This window comes from Pelodiscus sinensis, chromosome 2 (genome assembly GCF_052426305.1).
Source record: "Pelodiscus sinensis isolate ZL-2025 chromosome 2, ASM5242630v1, whole genome shotgun sequence".
In the NCBI taxonomy this organism is placed as follows: Eukaryota; Metazoa; Chordata; order Testudines; family Trionychidae; genus Pelodiscus; species Pelodiscus sinensis.
The window spans coordinates 45,370,906-45,390,188 of NC_143053.1; the positions used below are offsets into that span (position 1 = coordinate 45,370,906).

A 19,283-nucleotide genomic window follows, 5' to 3' on the forward strand; every position below is an offset into this window, starting at 1 on the left:
ATTTTTTGCAGACGTACTCTTTGTCTGACGAGCAGACAAAGTGTCTGAAGAGCAGACATGCTCTTTTAGAAGCCCTGTTTTCCTCATGCCATGAGGAAGAAGGGCTCTTCTGAAAGAAGAGGTTTTTCCGAAATTTGACTCAGTGTAGACAGAAAAGCCTCTTCCGACAAAACTATCGGAAAAAGTAGGCAAATTGTTGAGCACAATTTGCATACCCTTTTCCGATAAAAAGCAGCAGTCTAGCTGTAGCCTTAGACTGAACACTGAATCCCATTGGGTAGCTAGAAAGATTAACCTAAATAATCTATGCAGAAGGCTCTGGAACCCCATCAAATCAAGTCCCTAATCCACAAACTACTGAAACTCATTTATAAAACTTTTCTTAAGCATTATATGAATATATTGCCTTATACTGTACTGTAGAATTAGAATTTATAAGCCCTGTTCCAAAGAGAGATATCTTTGAGCTATGATGGATCTTAATCAAAACTATCTTTAGATAGGTTTTTCATTGATTTTATCCACCCTGATTACTGGCTTCAATGGAAACAAGATCAAGCCCCATACAACTAATGCCATGGGTTAATGGAACTAATTATACGAGTTAAGCTTTTACGACTAGAACTTTTATTATAGATGGAGCATTAAAAATGCCTGAACATCCCATTATAACACCCACTTTTTAGTTGATTATAATTTTGCTAGTTTGAACAGTATAAACTGAAAATCTTCAAGCTGAAGGCTTTTGTAAAATTTCAGCTAGAACAGTTTAACCATTGGGAACTCATTATGCTAGATCCTCTACTATTGCCAATTATCTCCTAAATTTAAAGCCTCTGCATTGGAGTAAATAAAACAAAGATGCCCAGGGTAACCCAGATGGCAGGAAGGCTATCAGTGAGAGGTTGGAGTGATGTAAATTGCTTGTCTCCCTATCAGAATGAAGAATTTAAATAGGCGTTCAGGCTAGTCTCAAAATTTAGTGGGGCTGGCCAGTGGGGGCAGAACTATATTGACTGCTCCTGAACCTACCAATGGAAACTAAATTACACTTCACAATAATCCATGTCAAAGTTTAGATGACAATTATAGCCTGCCCCAGCCACAATGCTTTTAAGAATTTCTGTAAGACTGGTTTTGACCAGAAGAAAAAGGGTGTGTACTTAGTTATAAAAGTTGTTTTAAAGATAAGGAAATCTTACATTTCTGAAGTGAACTTGGTGATCCAAGTAACAACAACTCAGTGAGGCAAATAAATTAATTCAATACTACAAAGAAATTCTGTAGTAGACAAACTCACACTTATCACGGTTCAAATCTAGATTACATACTAAAGTAAATATCCTAGTGCTGATTGAAGTCTTCTAGGTAAATATCATCAAAATTTAGAACTTTTCCACAGCATACCTTGTGGAAATATATTTATAATCATACAAGTTAATGTTTTGCTTTTTCAGTTAGCTATTTACAAGTTGTTCTATTCTGGCAAAATATGTTTCTCTTTTTTCCTTATGAACAATTAACTGACCAAAGTAAACTATAATAATCTTTTTCCATATCAAAGATAATCTGACTGCCAGTCACCTTCAGAACTTTTACATGAAAACAACAAAAGCCAAAGGCTTTTGCGAAGAATGACATTTTCGCCACTCCCTTCCCCTCAATCCTGTGTGTTTGCAATTGGCACTAGAACTGAGCACCAATCACTGCAATAAACTATCTCCTTACGTCACTGGAAAGACCACACACATTCAGGAAACCTTCTCAAACAACAAAGATTCATTTCACCTATTGCTACCAGCCAATCTGCATTCCCAGAATTCAGTATACAGTAATTCCTCATTTAACACATGCCCATTTAACACGTTTTCGTGATAGTACTTTTTTTTTTAGGGAACGTTTTTTGAATTACACGACTGTCCCTGGAATAACACGATTTCCCCAGCTGACCCGTTGCCAGCAGCTGCACGGGGCTTCTCCCGCCTCCCTGCAAAGCGGTGGAGGGTTCGCCACTTGCCGCACTGTTCCCCTCTGACTCCTCCTCCGCCCCCGCCTGCAGGCCAGCGGCTGGGTTTCCCCAGACGGCCCATTGCTGGCGGCTGCACGGGGCTTCCCCCGCCTCCCTGCAAAGCGGCGGAGGGTTCGCCGCTCACCGCGCCGTTCCCCGGCGATCCCCCCTCACCGGACGCAGTGTGAGTCCTGACAGACCCGTCACAGGAGCAAACTCCCAACCCAATCCCCCTCTCCTCTCCTCCTCTTCCCCAGAGCCAAACACCTCCCCTCCCTGCTGTAACCCAGTCCCCTTTCTCTCACAACCTTATGTCCCGGTCCCAACAGACACCACCGCTTGAAACGCAACCCCCAACTTTTCCATTATTTTCAATGGGAAAATTGACCCTGCATAATACGTTTTCACTTAACACGATCATTTTCTGAAACATATCTATAGTGTTAAATGAGGAATTACTGTATTCACGCATCAAGAAGTTCTGGACATTGCACAAGAGTGTCAACCTGAAATCTGTGAATCCAATCCATGTTCTTCCTGGCTTATGAAAGAGGGAAGAGCAAATGGCACCATTCCTGACTAAAATAAGTCAATGCTTCTTTCAAGAAGGGAATCTCTCCTTCCTACTTCAAACATGCTATAGTCCAACCAATGCTGAAGAGACCTAGCCTGAGCACATTAGTTCTAGATAACTACTGCACAGTGTTAAATCTCCCATTTCCCCAAGCAAACTCATAGAGAAGCTGGCTAACAGTCAATTACAACCTCCTCTAATTGAAGCTACTATTCTAGACACAGCACAATTTGGATTCAGGCCAAGTTGTGGAACAGAAGTTGCTTTAATGGCAACTCCTGTCCGTGGATAGGGCAGAGAGCTAATCTCCACCAGCAACATGAGGATGATACACAGAAATACATTTAGTCACACTCCTACCAAGATGGCCATGATGGATGTAAAATGGCTCCTGGCTGCAAACAACTGTCTGAAGCCAAACCTCAGCAAGGCAGAGGTTATGTTAATGGGCAGAAGAAAATATTTTCAAGAGTTCTCAGTCCTGGTGAATCTCCTTTGGTTGAAGGTACATACCTACTATTGCTCAATTCAGTCTTAAGTTTAGGAGCACTTTTAGATTGCTCGCTGACTCTAAACTTTCACATGGCGGCATTCACAAATAACACTTTTTGCCATCTCCAGTTGGTTAGAAGATTGTCCCATTCTGGTGGACAATGACCTGACCTCAGTTATTCATGCTTTTATGATCTCTTGGCTGGATTACAGCAATGCAAAATACCTGGGCATGCTATAGAAAGTTGTAATACATCTCAATAACATAGGCTACTACGAATACATTAAAATCAGTACTACCCTTAAAATCTCAAAGCAAGTTCAAGGTTTCAGTCCTTATCATCAAGACACTCCATGATTTAGGACCAGGATATCTCCAGCATGAAGATTGTGGTCAACAACTTTGTACCTCTGGTACAATGAAATTCTACAAAGAAGATAAAGCTCATTTATGTGAAAGACATAACCTTCTGGAGGGCCACACTGAGACTGTGAAATGATCCCTAGTTCCTGCGGGGAGTTCATCACTAACTAGGCATGTTAAATATCGGTTAATTGAATAGTCAAGTAACCACATGAATTCTTATCAGGTAGTCAACTATTTTGTAATCCCTGGGAACGGTGGCAGCAGACGGTGTGCTCCAGCCTTACCCTGAGGAGTCCACTGCCACTCTGCACTACTGCCTCTGGGTGCCAGGCAGGAGATGGTCAACGATGGGAGCCAGTTTAAAAACCAGCTTTCCTCGCAGACTGCCTGCCTGTCTTCCTGTGCTGCCGCTTCTAATAAAGATAAAGCAGCCCCCGTCTGAGGAGGTCTGAGCTCCCAGACCTGATGCAAGCTGGAAAAGAGCCGGACTGCTCGCCCGCCCACCCGGCTCCCAAGACACTTTAAATGCAGTCGCAGCTGGGACAGGTCCTGGACCTGTCACAAGCCAGGACTGAGACAGGCTGCTAGCCAGCCTGAAAAAAAAATTACTGGCAAAAGGGAGATGGGGAGGGAAATGTGTGTAGTCTATAGCATTAACTGATAAGCTTTTGCTTATCTGTTAATTGACTACACTATTACATCCTTATCACAAAACTCACATTTCCTTGACCTGGCTTCATCTAGCATCAATACATAGCAACATGTATTTAAAATATCCACTAAAATAAAGCATTTCTCTCTGTGGGGAGAGGAGAGAACACGCTATACATGCCCAATGTTGATCACATCCCTAATGAACAACTGGAAAGACTGTGATGAGGAGCATGGTCGGGACTATCCTTAAGATTTTTGGCACCCTTCACAGACCTAGCACCTGTACTCTCCATCCCAGGGTAAGAGAAGGACAGCCACTCCCTGGGGCAAGGCTGTGCTCAGGACTATGGGGGAGAGGTTGGGAGGAGAGCAGGCAGACTAAGGGGCACAGCCAGCTGGAGCAGCGGGCAGCGTGGTGCTTACTAGTTAACCTTTCACATCCTTAATCATATCTGACTTTTGTAATTTCTTAACCTCTGGATGATGATTTATAGGCCTGATTATTCTCTCACCCATTCCACTCAACGACAAATAGTGACTAGATGCCTTCTTATTCTGTACACAGATATACGTAATATTTATCCATTATCTCTAAGTGGAAGACTTACCCGGCATTACCCGAGTCCTTCAGGGCAGGGAGTTGGTGGTGTTGTGGGGTAAAGGAGTCAGAGCAGGGGGTGAGAGAGCTCAGGGCAGGTATGGGGGGTGCAGGAGTAAGGGTATGGGGTTGGGTGTGTGGGAAGGCTCAGAGTAGAGGTGCAGTATTCAGAGTAGAGGGCTCAGAGGCGTGTGGGGGGGGATTCAGGGCAGGAGGTAGGGATAGAGGAGTCAAGGAAAGGTGTGGGGGCTCAATGCACGGGGCTGAGAGGTTTGTAAGTGCAGGATGGATGGGTGCATTATTCAGCTGAGGGGGGCTCAGGAAAGGGGGCTGAAATATCTGGGGTCCTCATCAGGGCCTGGCCCTGGCAGCTCCTTGGTGTGGGAGGGGCTGCATGGGCCACCCCGACAGGCCTCAGGGGGTAGGGCTGTATGGCCTGGTCTGGCCCCTCCTTGAGGGGTGGGGTGGGAAACTGCCTGTGCCAGACCCAGCACCTCCTTGGAGGAGGGCTTCATTGGTTGGCCCCAGTGGTGCTCTTGGGGTAGAGGGCAGGGGGCAGCTCTCTGTCTGTGGCAGGCGGGTAGCTGCTCTAGTCCCACTGGTTAAACCTTCACATCCCTAATTTATACACTAAACTGGACAAGGCAATAAAAATGCTGTACAATGCCATGTATTAGTCATGGAAGTCACCATTATGTTTGATGATGTGGGAAATAATGATATTGAAATTATTTCCACATATAACTGCTTCAGTGATCTATGAATCTTCCTAATATTTACACACACTGTTTTTGCTATAAAATAGTAAAATTTCCCCAGAAGCAAAAAAAAAGTTATGATTACACAGGAAAAAAAAGTAAAGGACTCCACCTAGAGGTTATATTCAGATTTATTTTGATGTGATCCAACAAGTTCTGAAAGATTTGGCAGAATTGTGAAGAGAAATGAAATAGTACTAGTTGAAGTTATGTGGTCTAAACCAAGCAAGAATGGATTATTAGAGATTAATGACCATATAAAGAATCAATCATAGAATTAGTATTAAAAATATTATACAGAAAAGTCTAAGAGAGAAATGATTAAGAGAGGCAGTCATAGAGAGATTGGAGTAGGAGACTGGGAATCAGGAAACCTGAATTTTTATTCCAGGCCTGCTACTGATTTAGCAAATAATTTCTGTATCTCAACTGTACAGTTTTTAAAACAGGAATTAAAATAATCCATGTTGGAAAGTGCATTGAAAGATGAAAATTAGTGTATTCTTGATAAATTGACAAATCATGTGTATACATTTGCCACAACAGAAAATAATAAACTTTCTTTATTTACTTAAATGCAGTGATAAGTTTTCTGACCTTACCTATTAGGAGGCCTGATATAGCAATCTACTGAGCACATTACGGAAGAGGTAAACAGTTACAGGACAGACCTTTTGTGAATGGACAGATGGTCTGGAAAGTCAAAGTATCACGGTACCAGGTACAACATCTGCTAAAGAAACTCCCTGCTACAGCTCAGGACCAAATCTACACAAACATTCCTCGCTTGCCCCCGATTCCTGACCAGGAGTATTCTATCTGCTACTCAAGATCCATAAATCTGGAAATCCCAAAGGTCCCATAATCTCCATCATTAGCATCCTTACAGCAGGATTAGCCAGATATGTTGACTCGCCTCAGACTCTTTGCTACCAGCACTACTAGCTCATTTCAAGACATCACTGACTTCCTAGGAAACTATAGAGCATCAGTAATCTTCCTGAAAACACCATTCTGGCTACCACATATGTAGAAGCTCTTCATCTTTACACCAACATTCCACACAAGGATGGACTACAAGGTGTCAGGCATACTATTCCCAATGATGCCAGAGCAAATCTGGTGGCTGAGCTCTGTGACTTTGTCCTCATCCACAACTATTTCCACTTTGGAGACAATTTATATCTTCAAGTCAGCGGCACTGCTATAGGTATCCACATGGCCCCACAATATGCCAACATTTTTATGGCTGATCTAGCACATTTCCTCAGCTCCCATTCCCTACTTATGCTACATTGATGACATCTTCATCATATGGGCTCATGGGAAGGAGACCCTTGAAGAATTCCACAGGGATTTCAACAATTGCCACCCCTCTATCAACCTCAGACCAGTCTATACAAGAAATCTACTTCACTGACATTACTTTACAAATAAATGATAATCACACAAACATCACCCTGTACCAGAAACCTACTGATCTCTATTTTTACCTACATGCCTCTAGCTTCCATCCAGGACATATCACACGATCGATTGTCTACAGCCAAGCCCTAAAATATATCCATATTTGCTCCAATCCCACAGACAGAGACAAACACCTACAAGATTTTTATCAGGCATTCTTAAAATTTAAATACCCACCTGAAGAAGTGAAGAAATAGACTGACAGAGCCAGCCAAGTACCCTGAAGTCAATTACTTCAAGACAGGCCCAATAAGGAAAATAGCAGAACAGAATCATTATTGACAATCTCCAAACTATATTGGAAAACAATCCCTCACTCTCACAGACCTTGAGAGACAGGCCAATCCTCGCCTACAGACAACCCCCAACCTGAAGCAAATACTTACCAGCAGCCACATACACTCACCCAAGAACCTACCCCTGCTACAAATCTCATTGTCAACTCTGTCCACATAGCTATACAAGTGATGACATCACAGGATCTAACCATATAAGCTATGAAGTACCAACAATGCCGTTCTGCCATGTATATTGGCCAAACTAGATAGTCTCTGCAACAAAGGATAAATGGACTCAAATCAGACATCAGGAAGGATAACAAACATAAACCTGTAGGGGAACGTTTTAACCTGCTTGGACACTCAAACATGGATTTAAAAGTAGCCATTCTTCTACAAAATGTAATTTTCACTATCCAATTACAGAGAGAGACTGCTAAACTGGAATTCATTTACAAATTTTACACTGTTACCTGGGGCTTGAATAAAGACTTTAATGCAGGACTGGGCAAATTATCGCCCAGGGGCTGGATCTGGCCCAACAAGGTACTGGATCCCGCCTGTGGACCACCCTGCTTGGACCCTCAGGCACACAGTTGCCAGGGTTTAAAGCACAGTCTGTGCAGCTGTCTGCTCTGAGGGAAGGCTTCCTGTGATGTCCCTGCCCCCGGCCCATTCCTCAGCTCCTATTGACTGGAAACAACCAGCCAATAGCAAATGACCCCAGCCAATCTCTCAGTGAGAGATTGGGCTGGGGATGGCGGCAGTGCAAGCCTCTTTCTCCTCCTGGGGCTGAGAGCCACATGAAGGGAACAGCCTGAAGTTTAAAGTGATCTGGGGCTGCAGCAGGCAGGGAGCCCAGCCTGCTTTGGTGGTGGTGCAGGCCAGGGGATACCCAAGTAAGCCCTCCTAGCCAGAGCCTGCCTCTGGCACCCCTGCCCCTCCTGCACCCCAACTCCATCCCCCAGGTCACCATCCAAACCCTCTGCACTTCCCTGCCCCTGGTTACGACTCACTCCCAGACCCTGTACCCCCTCCTACATTGCTCCCCCAGGCCAGGATCTTCTCCAGCACTCAAACACCCTCCCAGACACCACATCCGACTCCCCTGTCCCAAGTCACCACCCTCTGTAGTGTGCACATCTTTTTCCCCTTCTCCCAGGTCACAGCACCCTTCCAAACTTTGCACTCCCGCCTATTGCCCCTCTCCCAGGCCAGAATCCCTCCTGCACCCATACCCCCATCTCCTGACCCAGGTCATAGCCCCCTCCTTCACCCAAACTCCCTCTCAGGCCTCACACTGCCTCCTGCACCCCACTCCCTTATGCTGTGCTTCCTTCTGCATCCAACCTCCATCCTAGACCCACATCTCCTCCACATGAAAGTGCAGCCCTTGACCACTTTCCAAAATCTTGGAGTGGCTCCCCCACGAAAAATTATTACCCACTCCTGCATTCACTGGTTAATGCACTACAAAGTCTATTTACCCGTCACATTTTTACATCAAAAGTTATGAATGGGAAACATCCAGCCCACTTAATTAGTTTCATTGATATATGTCCTACAATTGACAGGTAACTGCTTTTTCTGTTATATATAGCTTGGATTGTATTATTTCCATTCTTACTCATCTAATGTAGTGGATTTTATCCACAAAAGCTATGATCCTGTATATTTTTGTTAGTCTCTAAAGTGTCATAGGACTACACATTGTTTTTAAAGTTATAGTCTAATACGGCTACCCCTCTGAGACAGGCACAATACTGGAATTCTAACTATGGCATATTTAAGAAAAAATCCAGTTAAAATAAGACAAAAGTAGAAACAAATTAGAACCAAAAGAGTAATGGACTGAAAACAGCAGCAAAAAATATACTACAGGTGCTGTGGCTGGACAAAATTTTTCAAAAATATGATTTGCAAAGGTACCTATATAAGTAAACAGACCAATCTATTTTATTGCTTTCACTCTGTAAAATATAATCTATTTTTGTTAAACTGTATTGAATAGCACTGCTCCCAAGATCAAAGGTTGGTAAAAGGCTGGCTGCACACCAGCATCTGCAATATTTATTCAGATAGAGAAAGGTTCCACTGAATGTTTGGGAGGAGCAGGACTGAAATTACACTTTGAATGTATGGCAAGGTGACCGTGACTCTACCTAAGCAAGTTACACTGAGTGGGTGGAGGGAGATGGAAGGTGTTCACTGGGTTCCTGGGGGAGAGAGGGGAGAAATAGAGTGGATTTCCAGTGCTGTCAACTCTCACAATGTTAACAATTCTTTTGATATCAGTTGGTATTTTTAAAAGCCCTAGTTACTGAAATCAAAACATTAAATGAGAATCTCAAATTTCATTAAAAGTAAATTTCTAGCCATTAAGGTGGTAGAGGAAAAGTTCAAACAATTAACCAAGGGCATCCTAAAGGCTAATAAACCAAAAAGCAAATAAAAAGAAATCAGTTTATTGTTTTAAATTTCATTATAAGCCAATTTCCTGATTTTTTTAAACATTTGAGATAGGCAATGCTGAATGTCACTATTCTGCAGGGGTTAGCACTGCATCCAAACAGAGGGGAATCAAGATGGGCTATCTAATTTCTTGGATACAGTTACACTGTGCGGGACTGGAGAAGAATGGAAGATGGGGACAGGTTACCATAACAAAAGTATGTTTGCTAGAAGATGATAGGGGTACACTGTGCCCTAGTTATGGATAGCAGCCTGTATCTGAAGGGAATGGGTGTTGCAGATGGTGCCTTGGTCAGGGAGGGCAGCCTGTGTCTGACAGGGGCAAGTGTTACACATTGCGCCCTGGTCATGGAGGGGGGAAGTCTATGTCTGATGGGAGGTGGGAGTTGCACAGTGTGCCCTAGTCATGGGGAGCAGCCTGTGTCTTATGGGGTCAGGTTTTGGATACTGTACCCTTGTCATGGGGGGAGGGCGGGAGTGAGAAGGGCGGCCTGTATCTGACAGGGGCAGGTGTTGCATGTTGTATCCTAGTCATGGGGGCAGACTGCGGGTACCAGACAGACAGAACATATGCTGTGCCTATGGCTGGGTAGCCTGTGGGTGCAGGGGAGAGGGACACACACTGTGCCCGGGGCAGGAGGGCAGCATGTGGGGGCGAAGGACAGGCAACCGCCGTACTACTCGGGCGCGGGGAGGGGGGGAGCAGCGCCTCTCCGCGGGGTGGGGGGGCGCCTTACCCGCCTGGTGGGAGGGAAACGCGCAGCAGCAGCGGCGGCCCAGAGGGCGCGGTGCCAGCAGCCTACCCGGAGCGCCATGCCCGCAGCACCGCCGGACCGACCTTTGCTCCGCTACTTCCGTGGCAGCGCCGCCCTGGAGCAAAGGGGCGGGGCTTCGAGCCCCGCTCTGGCCCCGCCCTTTGGTCTCGTGCGTGTGAGTTGGGGGGGGGTTTCCCTTGCAAGGGTTGCGCGCGCGCGCGCACTCGCAGGCTGCAGCTGCCCAAGTAGGCCGGGCCGGCAGGAATCGCAGCGCAGCCCCGCCCCGCCCGTTTTCACCCGTCACTCGTAGTTCTACCCATTGGTGAAATGCTGTTGCCCATGTAAGCGCCAGCGGTGCTCAAGCGGCTGGCTCGAGCCTGAACCAGATTTGTCCGTTTGTCTGGCCACTCCCGCCTGCCTCTGTCTACACACAGTTACGCCTTCTCCAGTGTAAGCACAGCCTGAAGCTCAGCCTGCTCCTTCCACCACTGCAGCCTCCTGTGCCTCCTTTCCGGCTGCATAGATAATTGCTAGTGCCGTAAGTGGTGGGTGTGAAGGAGGATCCATTTTAATTGATCAAAAACTGCCTAGGAGACAAAAGCATAGAGCAGATAGTTAATTTTCATCATAGCAAGAAGATAAACAGTAGAGTGCCTCAAGATGCTATACTCGATCCTGTTTAATTTCTTGGCAAGTACTCCACTTTCGTGTACCAGTATTGGTGAGGAGTTGAGATGAGAGCTATTTATGTTATTTAATCCCCATGACTATTAAGTGCTTTTTGACCATGTAATTGTTTACTTATAGCAAATACACTAATAAGAGTCCAATAAAGATTATTTAGAAAATAAAAAGCAGTAAGATAAGGACAAACATTATTAGAAAAGAAAAAATGAATATTTTGGTGAAATATTCCGAATAAACTATTATTAAATCTTCCATTTATCAACAGAAAAGATACATCTGGCTCTGACAAGTTGTCCCACTAGTGTGTTTTAGCTCTGATGTGGAGTCTCTAGACCTAAGAGATCATACTCTATGCCTGTTCTATTCTGGGCTTCTGTTGAGGCTTCCAGGAAGGATGTCAAGTTGATCATGCACAATGTAGGCAGGTGGTAAGTGAGAGGATGAATGGGGCATGTTCTTTTCTTCAAGTTTTTTACTACAGTTCTCCATTTACAGCCTCTTCCTGACTTACAAACCAAGCAATTGGTCATAACTCAGTTCGTTCGTAAGTCGGACCCCATAGAGTTACACGCGACCGCGCTGTTCGTAAGCACGGATCATGTTCCTAGGTTGGGGTCCACCATTTACAACAGCTTTGTCATAAGTCGACCATTAGCAACTCGGGGACCGGCTGTATAGGAATAATTGATATAAGAACCTAGTGTAGTGATCAAAACCACTGGTATAAAATCATTTCTATATGAATGTATATGTTGCTTGTAAGACTGAAATCATCTGGGACAGATGTAATTTTTATAAAAGGAGTGCACTGTATCTTGTTGATACTTCCTTGTAAAGGCTGTCCCACCTCCAATTTGTTTTGTAACTACATGTCTGTACCTAATAATGACAATTGTCAGGATAGTAATAGAGATGTAGCCATGTTAGTCTGGTCTTGCTGAAACAAAAGACAGGACTATGCAGCACTTTAAAGACTAACAAGATGGTTTATTAGGTGATGAGCTTTCGTGGGCCAGACCCACTTCCTGAGATCAAATTGTGGAAGAAAATTGGAATGACCATATATACCAAAGGGATACAATCAAAAAAAGTGAACACATATAAAATAGACAAATCAGATTTTAGAACAGAGGGAGGATTGGGGGGGGGGAGGTTAGTGTCTATGAGATAATGTTCTAAAATCTGATTTGTCTATTTTATATGTGTTCACTTTTTTATTGTATCCCTTTGGTATATATGGTCATGCCAATTTTCTTCCACAATTTGATCTCAGGAAGTGGGTCTGGCCCACGAAAGCTCATCACCTAATAAACCATCTTGTTAGTCTTTAAAGTGCTGCATAGTTCTGTCTTTTGTTTCAGTTGTCAGGATGTTCTTAAGTAGCACCTCAGATCCATGGAAACCACTTTCTCTCTAAGTCACTGATAGTTGAGTTTGTTAGCCTTCAGAATACGTTGCAAGGCTTAACTTTCTCCCCTGTAATGGTACTTGTAAGTGTAAGGTGATGGATAGAGACTGTGATCCTGAGGGGAGAGTATGTGTGTGCATGCAGGCCACAAGGTTATTAGTTTTTATATTTATGTAAATGTTGGGTTGATATGGGAAACTGAAGTGTCTATCTAGATGGATTATCAAGGTTGCTCAGTGTATTGGAAAGGAGCTCTGGTATAGTTTGTAAACATTTACATTAAAATATTAAGCTGGTATTGTGATAGGGATGCCTGGCAGGAATTAGACAGGAACTTCAGCCTCATTTTATGTGTGCAGTCAGGAGACAGTCATACAATAGCTGATGGGCACAGTTGAAACTGGTGTCAGAGGAGAACAGATCCATGCCCTGGCTTCTGAGTCCCTCTCCTAAATCTCTGGAAAAATAGTCATATTGTAAATTCCAATATTTGATTCAGCGAATCATTTCTAGCAAGTCTCTTCATAGCGCTGGATAAGGTGTTTGAGTTGCCAGCAACGCAGCATCCGCTTCTTCCCACCACTGCCTGACTCTGGCTGGCAGCGAGTGCGAGTGACCCTGCGAGTGACCCTGCACCCACCCCGTGCCCTCTCTCTGGCTGGCGCAAGCTCTTTCCCTTCCCTCCTACGTCCGTCCAGCCACCGCGCCTGCGCGGAATCAGCTATGCCCCTCCCGGGCGACAGGTGGCGCGGTACGACTTGTGCCTCGGCGAATCCTGGCCGTGGCCGCGCGGAAGGGCGCACGGGGACGCGCCTGTGAGGACGCGGCTCGGCGGACTTGGCTCCCCTGCCCCGCTGGGATGTGGAAGCTGGTGCCAGCGGCAGGGCCCGCGCCCGCCCCAGGTAAGTGCTGGCAGCAGCGCCCCTCCCCCAGCCGGACTCTGGCTGGCGGCAGCGCGGTGTCCCCTGCTTCCGGCCCGCTGCCACCGCGCTCTGTGCCATGCCCGTGGGGCGGGGCCACGCGGCGGCGCCGGGGCGGGTCAGAGGCGCTGGAAGCCGGGGGGCTGGGAGTGCTGCCTGTCACGGGCCAGCCGGCCTGGTGCAGCGGGGTTCAGCTCCCTGCCCCGGTGTGCGAGCTCGCAGCGAGCAACCCGCGGGGGCTTTCTGGCTCCTGTCTGCTGTAGGGGGGCTTGCAGCGCCAGTGGCCCCGCCCCCTGTAAATCAGGTTTTTATATTGCGTGTAATTGGGCTGGTCTCCTAACTCTGTCGGTGCCTGATTTTGTCACTTGGACGGTATCACGTGCTATGAGTTCCACAGGGGAAGCACACCTCCTTACAAATGCATTTCACTCATTTTAATGTGATTGCCCTTTCATATAATCCTAGGGCTGGAAGAGACCTCAGGAGGTCATCCAGTCCAGACCCCTGCCCAAAGCAGGACCAATCCCAACTAAATCAACTCAGCCAGGGCTTTGGAGACTTAAAAACCTCTAGGGATGGTGATTCCACCACCTCCCTAGGTAACCCATTCCAGTGCTTCACCACCCTCCTAGTGAAATAGTTTTTCCTAATATCCAATCTGGACTTCCCCCACTGTAACTTGAGACCATTGCTCCTTGTTCTGCCATCCATCACTGCTGTGAACAGCCTTTCTCCTTCCTCTTTGGAACCTCCCTTTGGAAAGTTGAAGGCTGCTATCAAATCCTCCCTCACTCTTCTCTTCTGCAGACTAAATAAACCTAAATTCCTCAGCCTCTCCTCATAGGTCATGTACTCCAGCCCCCTGATCATTTTGATTGCTCTCAGCTGGACCCTCTCCAATGTGTCCACATCCTTTATATAGTGCAGGGCCCTGAACTGGACACAGTATTCCAGATGTGGCCTCACCAGTGCCAAATAAAGGGGAATAATCACATCTTTGGATCTGCTGGCAATGCTCCTCCTAATGCAACCTAATATGCCATAAGCCTTCTTGGCTACAAGGGCGCACTGTTGACTCATATCCAGCTTCTCATCCATTGTAATCCCCAGGTCCTTTTCTGCAGAATTGCTACTTAGCCAGTCGGTCCCCAGCCTGTAACAGTGCTTGGGATTCTTCCTTCCCAAGTGCAGGACTCTACAGTTGTCCTTGTTGAACCTCATTAGATTTCTTTTGGCCCAAGCCTCTAATCTGTCTAGGTCACTCTGGCCTCTATTCCTGCCCTCCAGCAAATCTATCTCTCCCCCTATTTTAGTGCCATCCGCAAACTTGCTGAGAGTGCAATCCATCCCCTCATCCAAGTCATAAATAAAGATGTTGAACAAAACTGGCCTTAGAACCGATCCTTGGGGCATGCCACTTGAAACTGACTGCCAACCTGACATCCAGCCATTGATCACTACCTGTTGGGCCTGACAATCTAGCCAGTTTTCTATCCACCTTATAGGCCATTTATCCAATCCATAATCCTTAATTTGCTGGCAAGAATATTGTGGGGGACTGTATGAAAAGCTTTGCTAAAGTCAAGATATATCACATCCACTGATCATTTTCATCACTTCTTTCTCTGAAGACTTTTTGGAAACAGTGTGACCAGAACTGGTCATAATATTCTACATGAGACTGTGCTGTTGATTTATGTAATATTTTCAGTTATTATTTTCTATCATTCTTTATGCAGGTTAGCAATTTGTTTGCATTTTTTATTGCTATTGCATGTTTCAGAGAGGTTTCCTTATGTTGTCCATAGTGGTCTTTTTGTGTGTGTGTGTGTGTGTGTGTGTGTGTGTGTGTGTGTGTGTGTGTGTGTGTGTAAAGTTAATTTACTTGTACTTTGTATGAGCAGTGCAAATTTGTTCATTGCAATATGCTTTACTTTGTATGTGTCAATAATGAACTTCCTCTGCCATCCAGCTTTGTTAGGGCCCCTGGGTTTCTGTAATCATATATATTCTTAACCACGCAAAGTAACTTTTTATTTACTTTGAACATCCTAAATCTTGTCACTATTCACTTCACCCTCCTTTGTATCTAATTTGTAAATATATTAAAATAATGTCAGCAACATATAGCTAGTATTTATTAACTATTAGAATTAATATTTATCCCCTCTGTCATTTAAGCCCACTCTCAGCAAGAACTGTAATGACAGTGCAAGAATTAGATTAAAATTTTTGTAAAACATGGTGTTGTGACCTCAGTTATATTGCTTAGTCAGTTAATGGTTTATCTGAGGGCAGCAATTGTATTTACAAGAAGTTTTACTTCATGTAAATACAGTGAAATAGAATGTATACATTTCTTCTGTTGAGTTAAAATGTGAAAAGATTTTGAGGAGGAAAAAATACTTTGCATTTTTAATAAATTCTTCAGGAAAATAGTCCTTCATCTTTCCTCACTATGATTTGAGTTTTATTGCTCGCAAAAGATATCAAATGGATGGAGGATTACAGGCTCCAGAAACATCAAGTTGAAGAACTCATGCAGCATGGATAACTTGAGTGCCTTTGTGTGGTGGAACTGTCTTTTTTGCATACCTCATCCCTGATCTTGCTGAGTTATTTTTCAGGAGGATCATTTATTCTTCATGCTTGTTCATTCTTTGGTTTCTTGACTAAGGTCTGGAATACACTAAACAGTTTTTCTATCATAGTTATGTCAGAAGAATAATATTTTTACCTGACCTAGCTATCCTAGGCTTTTAAGCCTGCTCTCCGTGCATGCTGGCTTTGCGGACCCTCTTGCCCTCTCCTTTGCTGCCTTTTACAAAGGTAGTGGTGGGGAGGGGCAAGCAGGAGTTGATGCTAGAGGGAGCAGCAGCATGGAGTAGCAGGGGGCTCTCTAGGAGTGGGGCCGGGAATGCACTGGCTGCCAGTCCCGCCTCTGGGGACTATCAAACAGTTGTGTAACTACTAAAATTTGATGTAGTTACATGACCATTCAATTACATTCTATACTATAGAATCATAGAACAATAGAACTGAAAGGGACCTCGAGAGGTCATTGAGTCCAGTCCCCTGCCTTCACAGCAGGACCAAGTACTATCCCGGAGAGACATCTGTCTAACCTGCTCTTACATATCTCCAGTGATGGCGATTCCACAGCCTCCCTAGGCAATTTATTTCAGTGTTTAGCCACCTTGATAGGAAGTTTTTCCTAATGTCCAAGCTAAACCTCCCTTGTGGCTGTTTAAGCCCACTGCTGCTTGTCCTATCCTCGGAGGCCAAGGAAAACAATTTTTCTCCTTCCTCCTTGTAGCACGTTTTTAGATACTTGAAAACTGCTATCATGTCCCCTCTCAGTCTTCTCCTTTCCAAACTAAACAAGCCCAATTCTGTCAGTCTTCCCTTATAGCTCATGTTCTCTAGACTGTTAATCATTTTTGTTGCTTTTCTCTGGACCTTCTCCAATTTCTCCACGTCTTTCTTGAAATGTGGTACCCAGAACTGGACACAATACTCCAGTTGAGGCCTAATCAGTGCAGAGTAGAGCGGAAGAATGACTTCTCGTGTCTTGTTCACAATATTCTTGTTAATGCATCCCAGAATCATGTTTGCTTTTTTCACAACAATGTCACACTGTTGACTCATATTTCGCTTGTGGTAAATAGCAGTATGATATCCTTTTCCCCGCCACGTAAAACACAATGGTTCCCAAAAAGTATTTTACATTTCCTGTTAGTAATAGTGCAGTATGTGAGTTTTTTTAGTTTAAGCATCTGATGTACTTCATTTTCTTTTTCATCACAACAGTGAGTGCACCTTAAGTGTGCAGGAGCCAGTGAGAAGGGGAAAATGTAGCTGTAAAATTAGTTGCACTTCTAGTCATACCTGATAGACCTAGGATTACAAGACTGCAAGCTTTTGAATGGCTCACAGGTACTTTATGTTTTTCTGTTATTAAATCTTTGTTAATTTTGTTGTTATCAGGAGAGCCATATCGACTATTGGTTGGCACTGAGTATGTTGTTGGACGCAAGAACTGTTCAATTTTAATTCAGGATGATCAGTCAATCAGTCGAACTCATGCAGTTTTGACTGTCACCCATCCTGAACCTAACCTCGTAAGTATCCACTTGACTATTTTATGGATTTATGGCTTAAACGTGTTTTGCTATGACTAGCTTTAATTCCTCCACCTTTAATATTTGTGCTGCAATATGAAATCAGTCCCATTCTTATTCCAGCAAATCTACATTCATTTTACAGTAGCAGTAGTTTCATGGTATCTTTCTCTTATCTTGAATATTCCTAAGAGCTTGTTTACAGTAGGAAATTGACTGACAAAATTATACTGCTATAATTATATCAGTATAATTCCCCCTCATCAACAATCTTATGCCCACATGGGAAGTTATGCTGGTGTAATTTATATCAGTACATTTCCCTGTGCAGACAAGCCCTGTAATGTTTGGTATTGGATTGTGACTTGCTTCCTTTTGTGTTCCAAGCTTCTGTCTTTGGGTATGTCTGTATAGCAGCTAGACACCTATGGCTAGCCCATGGCTGCTTACTTGGGCTCAGGGTATGGGGCTCACTTGATTGCTGTACAAACTTCGAGGCTTGGACTGGAACCCAAGCTCTGGACCCTGCAAGGTGTGGGTCCTGCCCAAACTTGGCAGTGTACACAGCAAAGAAAAATTCCTGCAGCCTGTACCTCACAAACATGAATTGTCTGGGACTAGCCAGCCACAGGTATTTCTTTGCTGTCTAGACATACCTGTTAAGGCACATATGTTTAACACTTAGGCTACGTCTAGATTACATCCCTCTGTCGACAGAGGGATGTAAACGAGGCACTTCGAAAGTGCAAATGAAGCGTGGATTTAAATATCCTATGCTTCATTTGCATAATCACCTCAAGGTTTACAGGATCATTCGAAAAAGCCTTCCGTTTTCGAAAGAAGTGCATCTAGACCGAGGTTTTACTTTTGAAATGGCGCTTATTCGAAAGAGTTCCATGACACGATTATGCAAATGAAGCGCAAGATATTTAAATCCCCGCTTCATTTGCACTTTCAAAGTGCCTCATTTACCTCCCTCTGTTGACAGAGGGATGTCATCTAGATGAAGCCACACTGACTTCTTGAGGTAGGTGGGTCTCGCTTATGTAACTGAACAAAATTTAGTATAATTTGTCCCATGCAAAAATATTTTTCTTGTTATTTTCTGTGATTTATATAAATTACACAGAAAAATTAGAATTTGCATGAGGGAGGAGGAGGAGAGTCCATAACACTTATAAAGACATAAAATGATAAGTCCATAAGACTTATAAAGACATAAAATGATAAAGTAAAGCCACGTTTCTCAAACTGCGGGTCCCAACTCACCGGAGGGGGGGGGTCGCAAGCAACTTAGAGGGGGGTTGCAGTATTACAAAATTTGAGAACCCCTGAGTTAAGGTATTTTGATATGAATATTCAGTTACAGGCAGTCCCCGAGTTACGCGGATCTGACTTATGTCGGATCCGCAGTTACGAACGGGGTTTGCTCCGCTTTTCCTTGTTCTGCTGGACACCAGCAGACCAGGGAGACGGGGAGCAAAGCCTCTGAGGACGCCGGCAGTGGGACAGCCGCAGCGCGTCTGGGCTGTCTGCTGCCTGCGTGCTCCGCGGCTTTGCTCCGGACGGCTGTGGTACAGCAGCTAGGGCGCTGCCGGTTGGTCCCGTAGCGCCGCTCTGAGCGCTACTGGACCAACCCGGCAGCACCCCAGCTGCTCTGCCCCAGGCGTCCTGATTCAGCCACTGCGGGTAAGTTTCAGCAGCAGCTGAATCCGGACGCCTGG

The 19,283-nt window shown here is 44.7% G+C and overlaps 2 protein-coding genes across 2 annotated transcripts in view; one reads left to right on the forward strand and one right to left on the reverse strand.

The window, feature by feature from the left end:
- The window catches only part of DECR1 (2,4-dienoyl-CoA reductase 1), a 30,791-nt gene extending 20,228 nt beyond the window's left edge, over positions 1-10,563 (reverse strand). Inside the window, exon 1 of the mRNA XM_075920423.2 lies at positions 10,406-10,563. Coding sequence (XP_075776538.2) covers positions 10,406-10,483 — 78 coding nt within the window. The 5' untranslated portion in view covers positions 10,484-10,563. The remainder of the gene's footprint in view (positions 1-10,405) is intronic.
- A 2,683-nt stretch (positions 10,564-13,246) lies between these two features.
- The window catches only part of NBN (nibrin), a 53,146-nt gene continuing 47,109 nt past the window's right edge, over positions 13,247-19,283 (forward strand). Inside the window, exons 1-2 of the mRNA XM_075920420.2 lie at positions 13,247-13,420; positions 17,426-17,559. Of these exons, the coding sequence (XP_075776535.2) occupies positions 13,378-13,420; positions 17,426-17,559 (177 nt within the window). The 5' untranslated portion in view covers positions 13,247-13,377. The remainder of the gene's footprint in view (positions 13,421-17,425; positions 17,560-19,283) is intronic.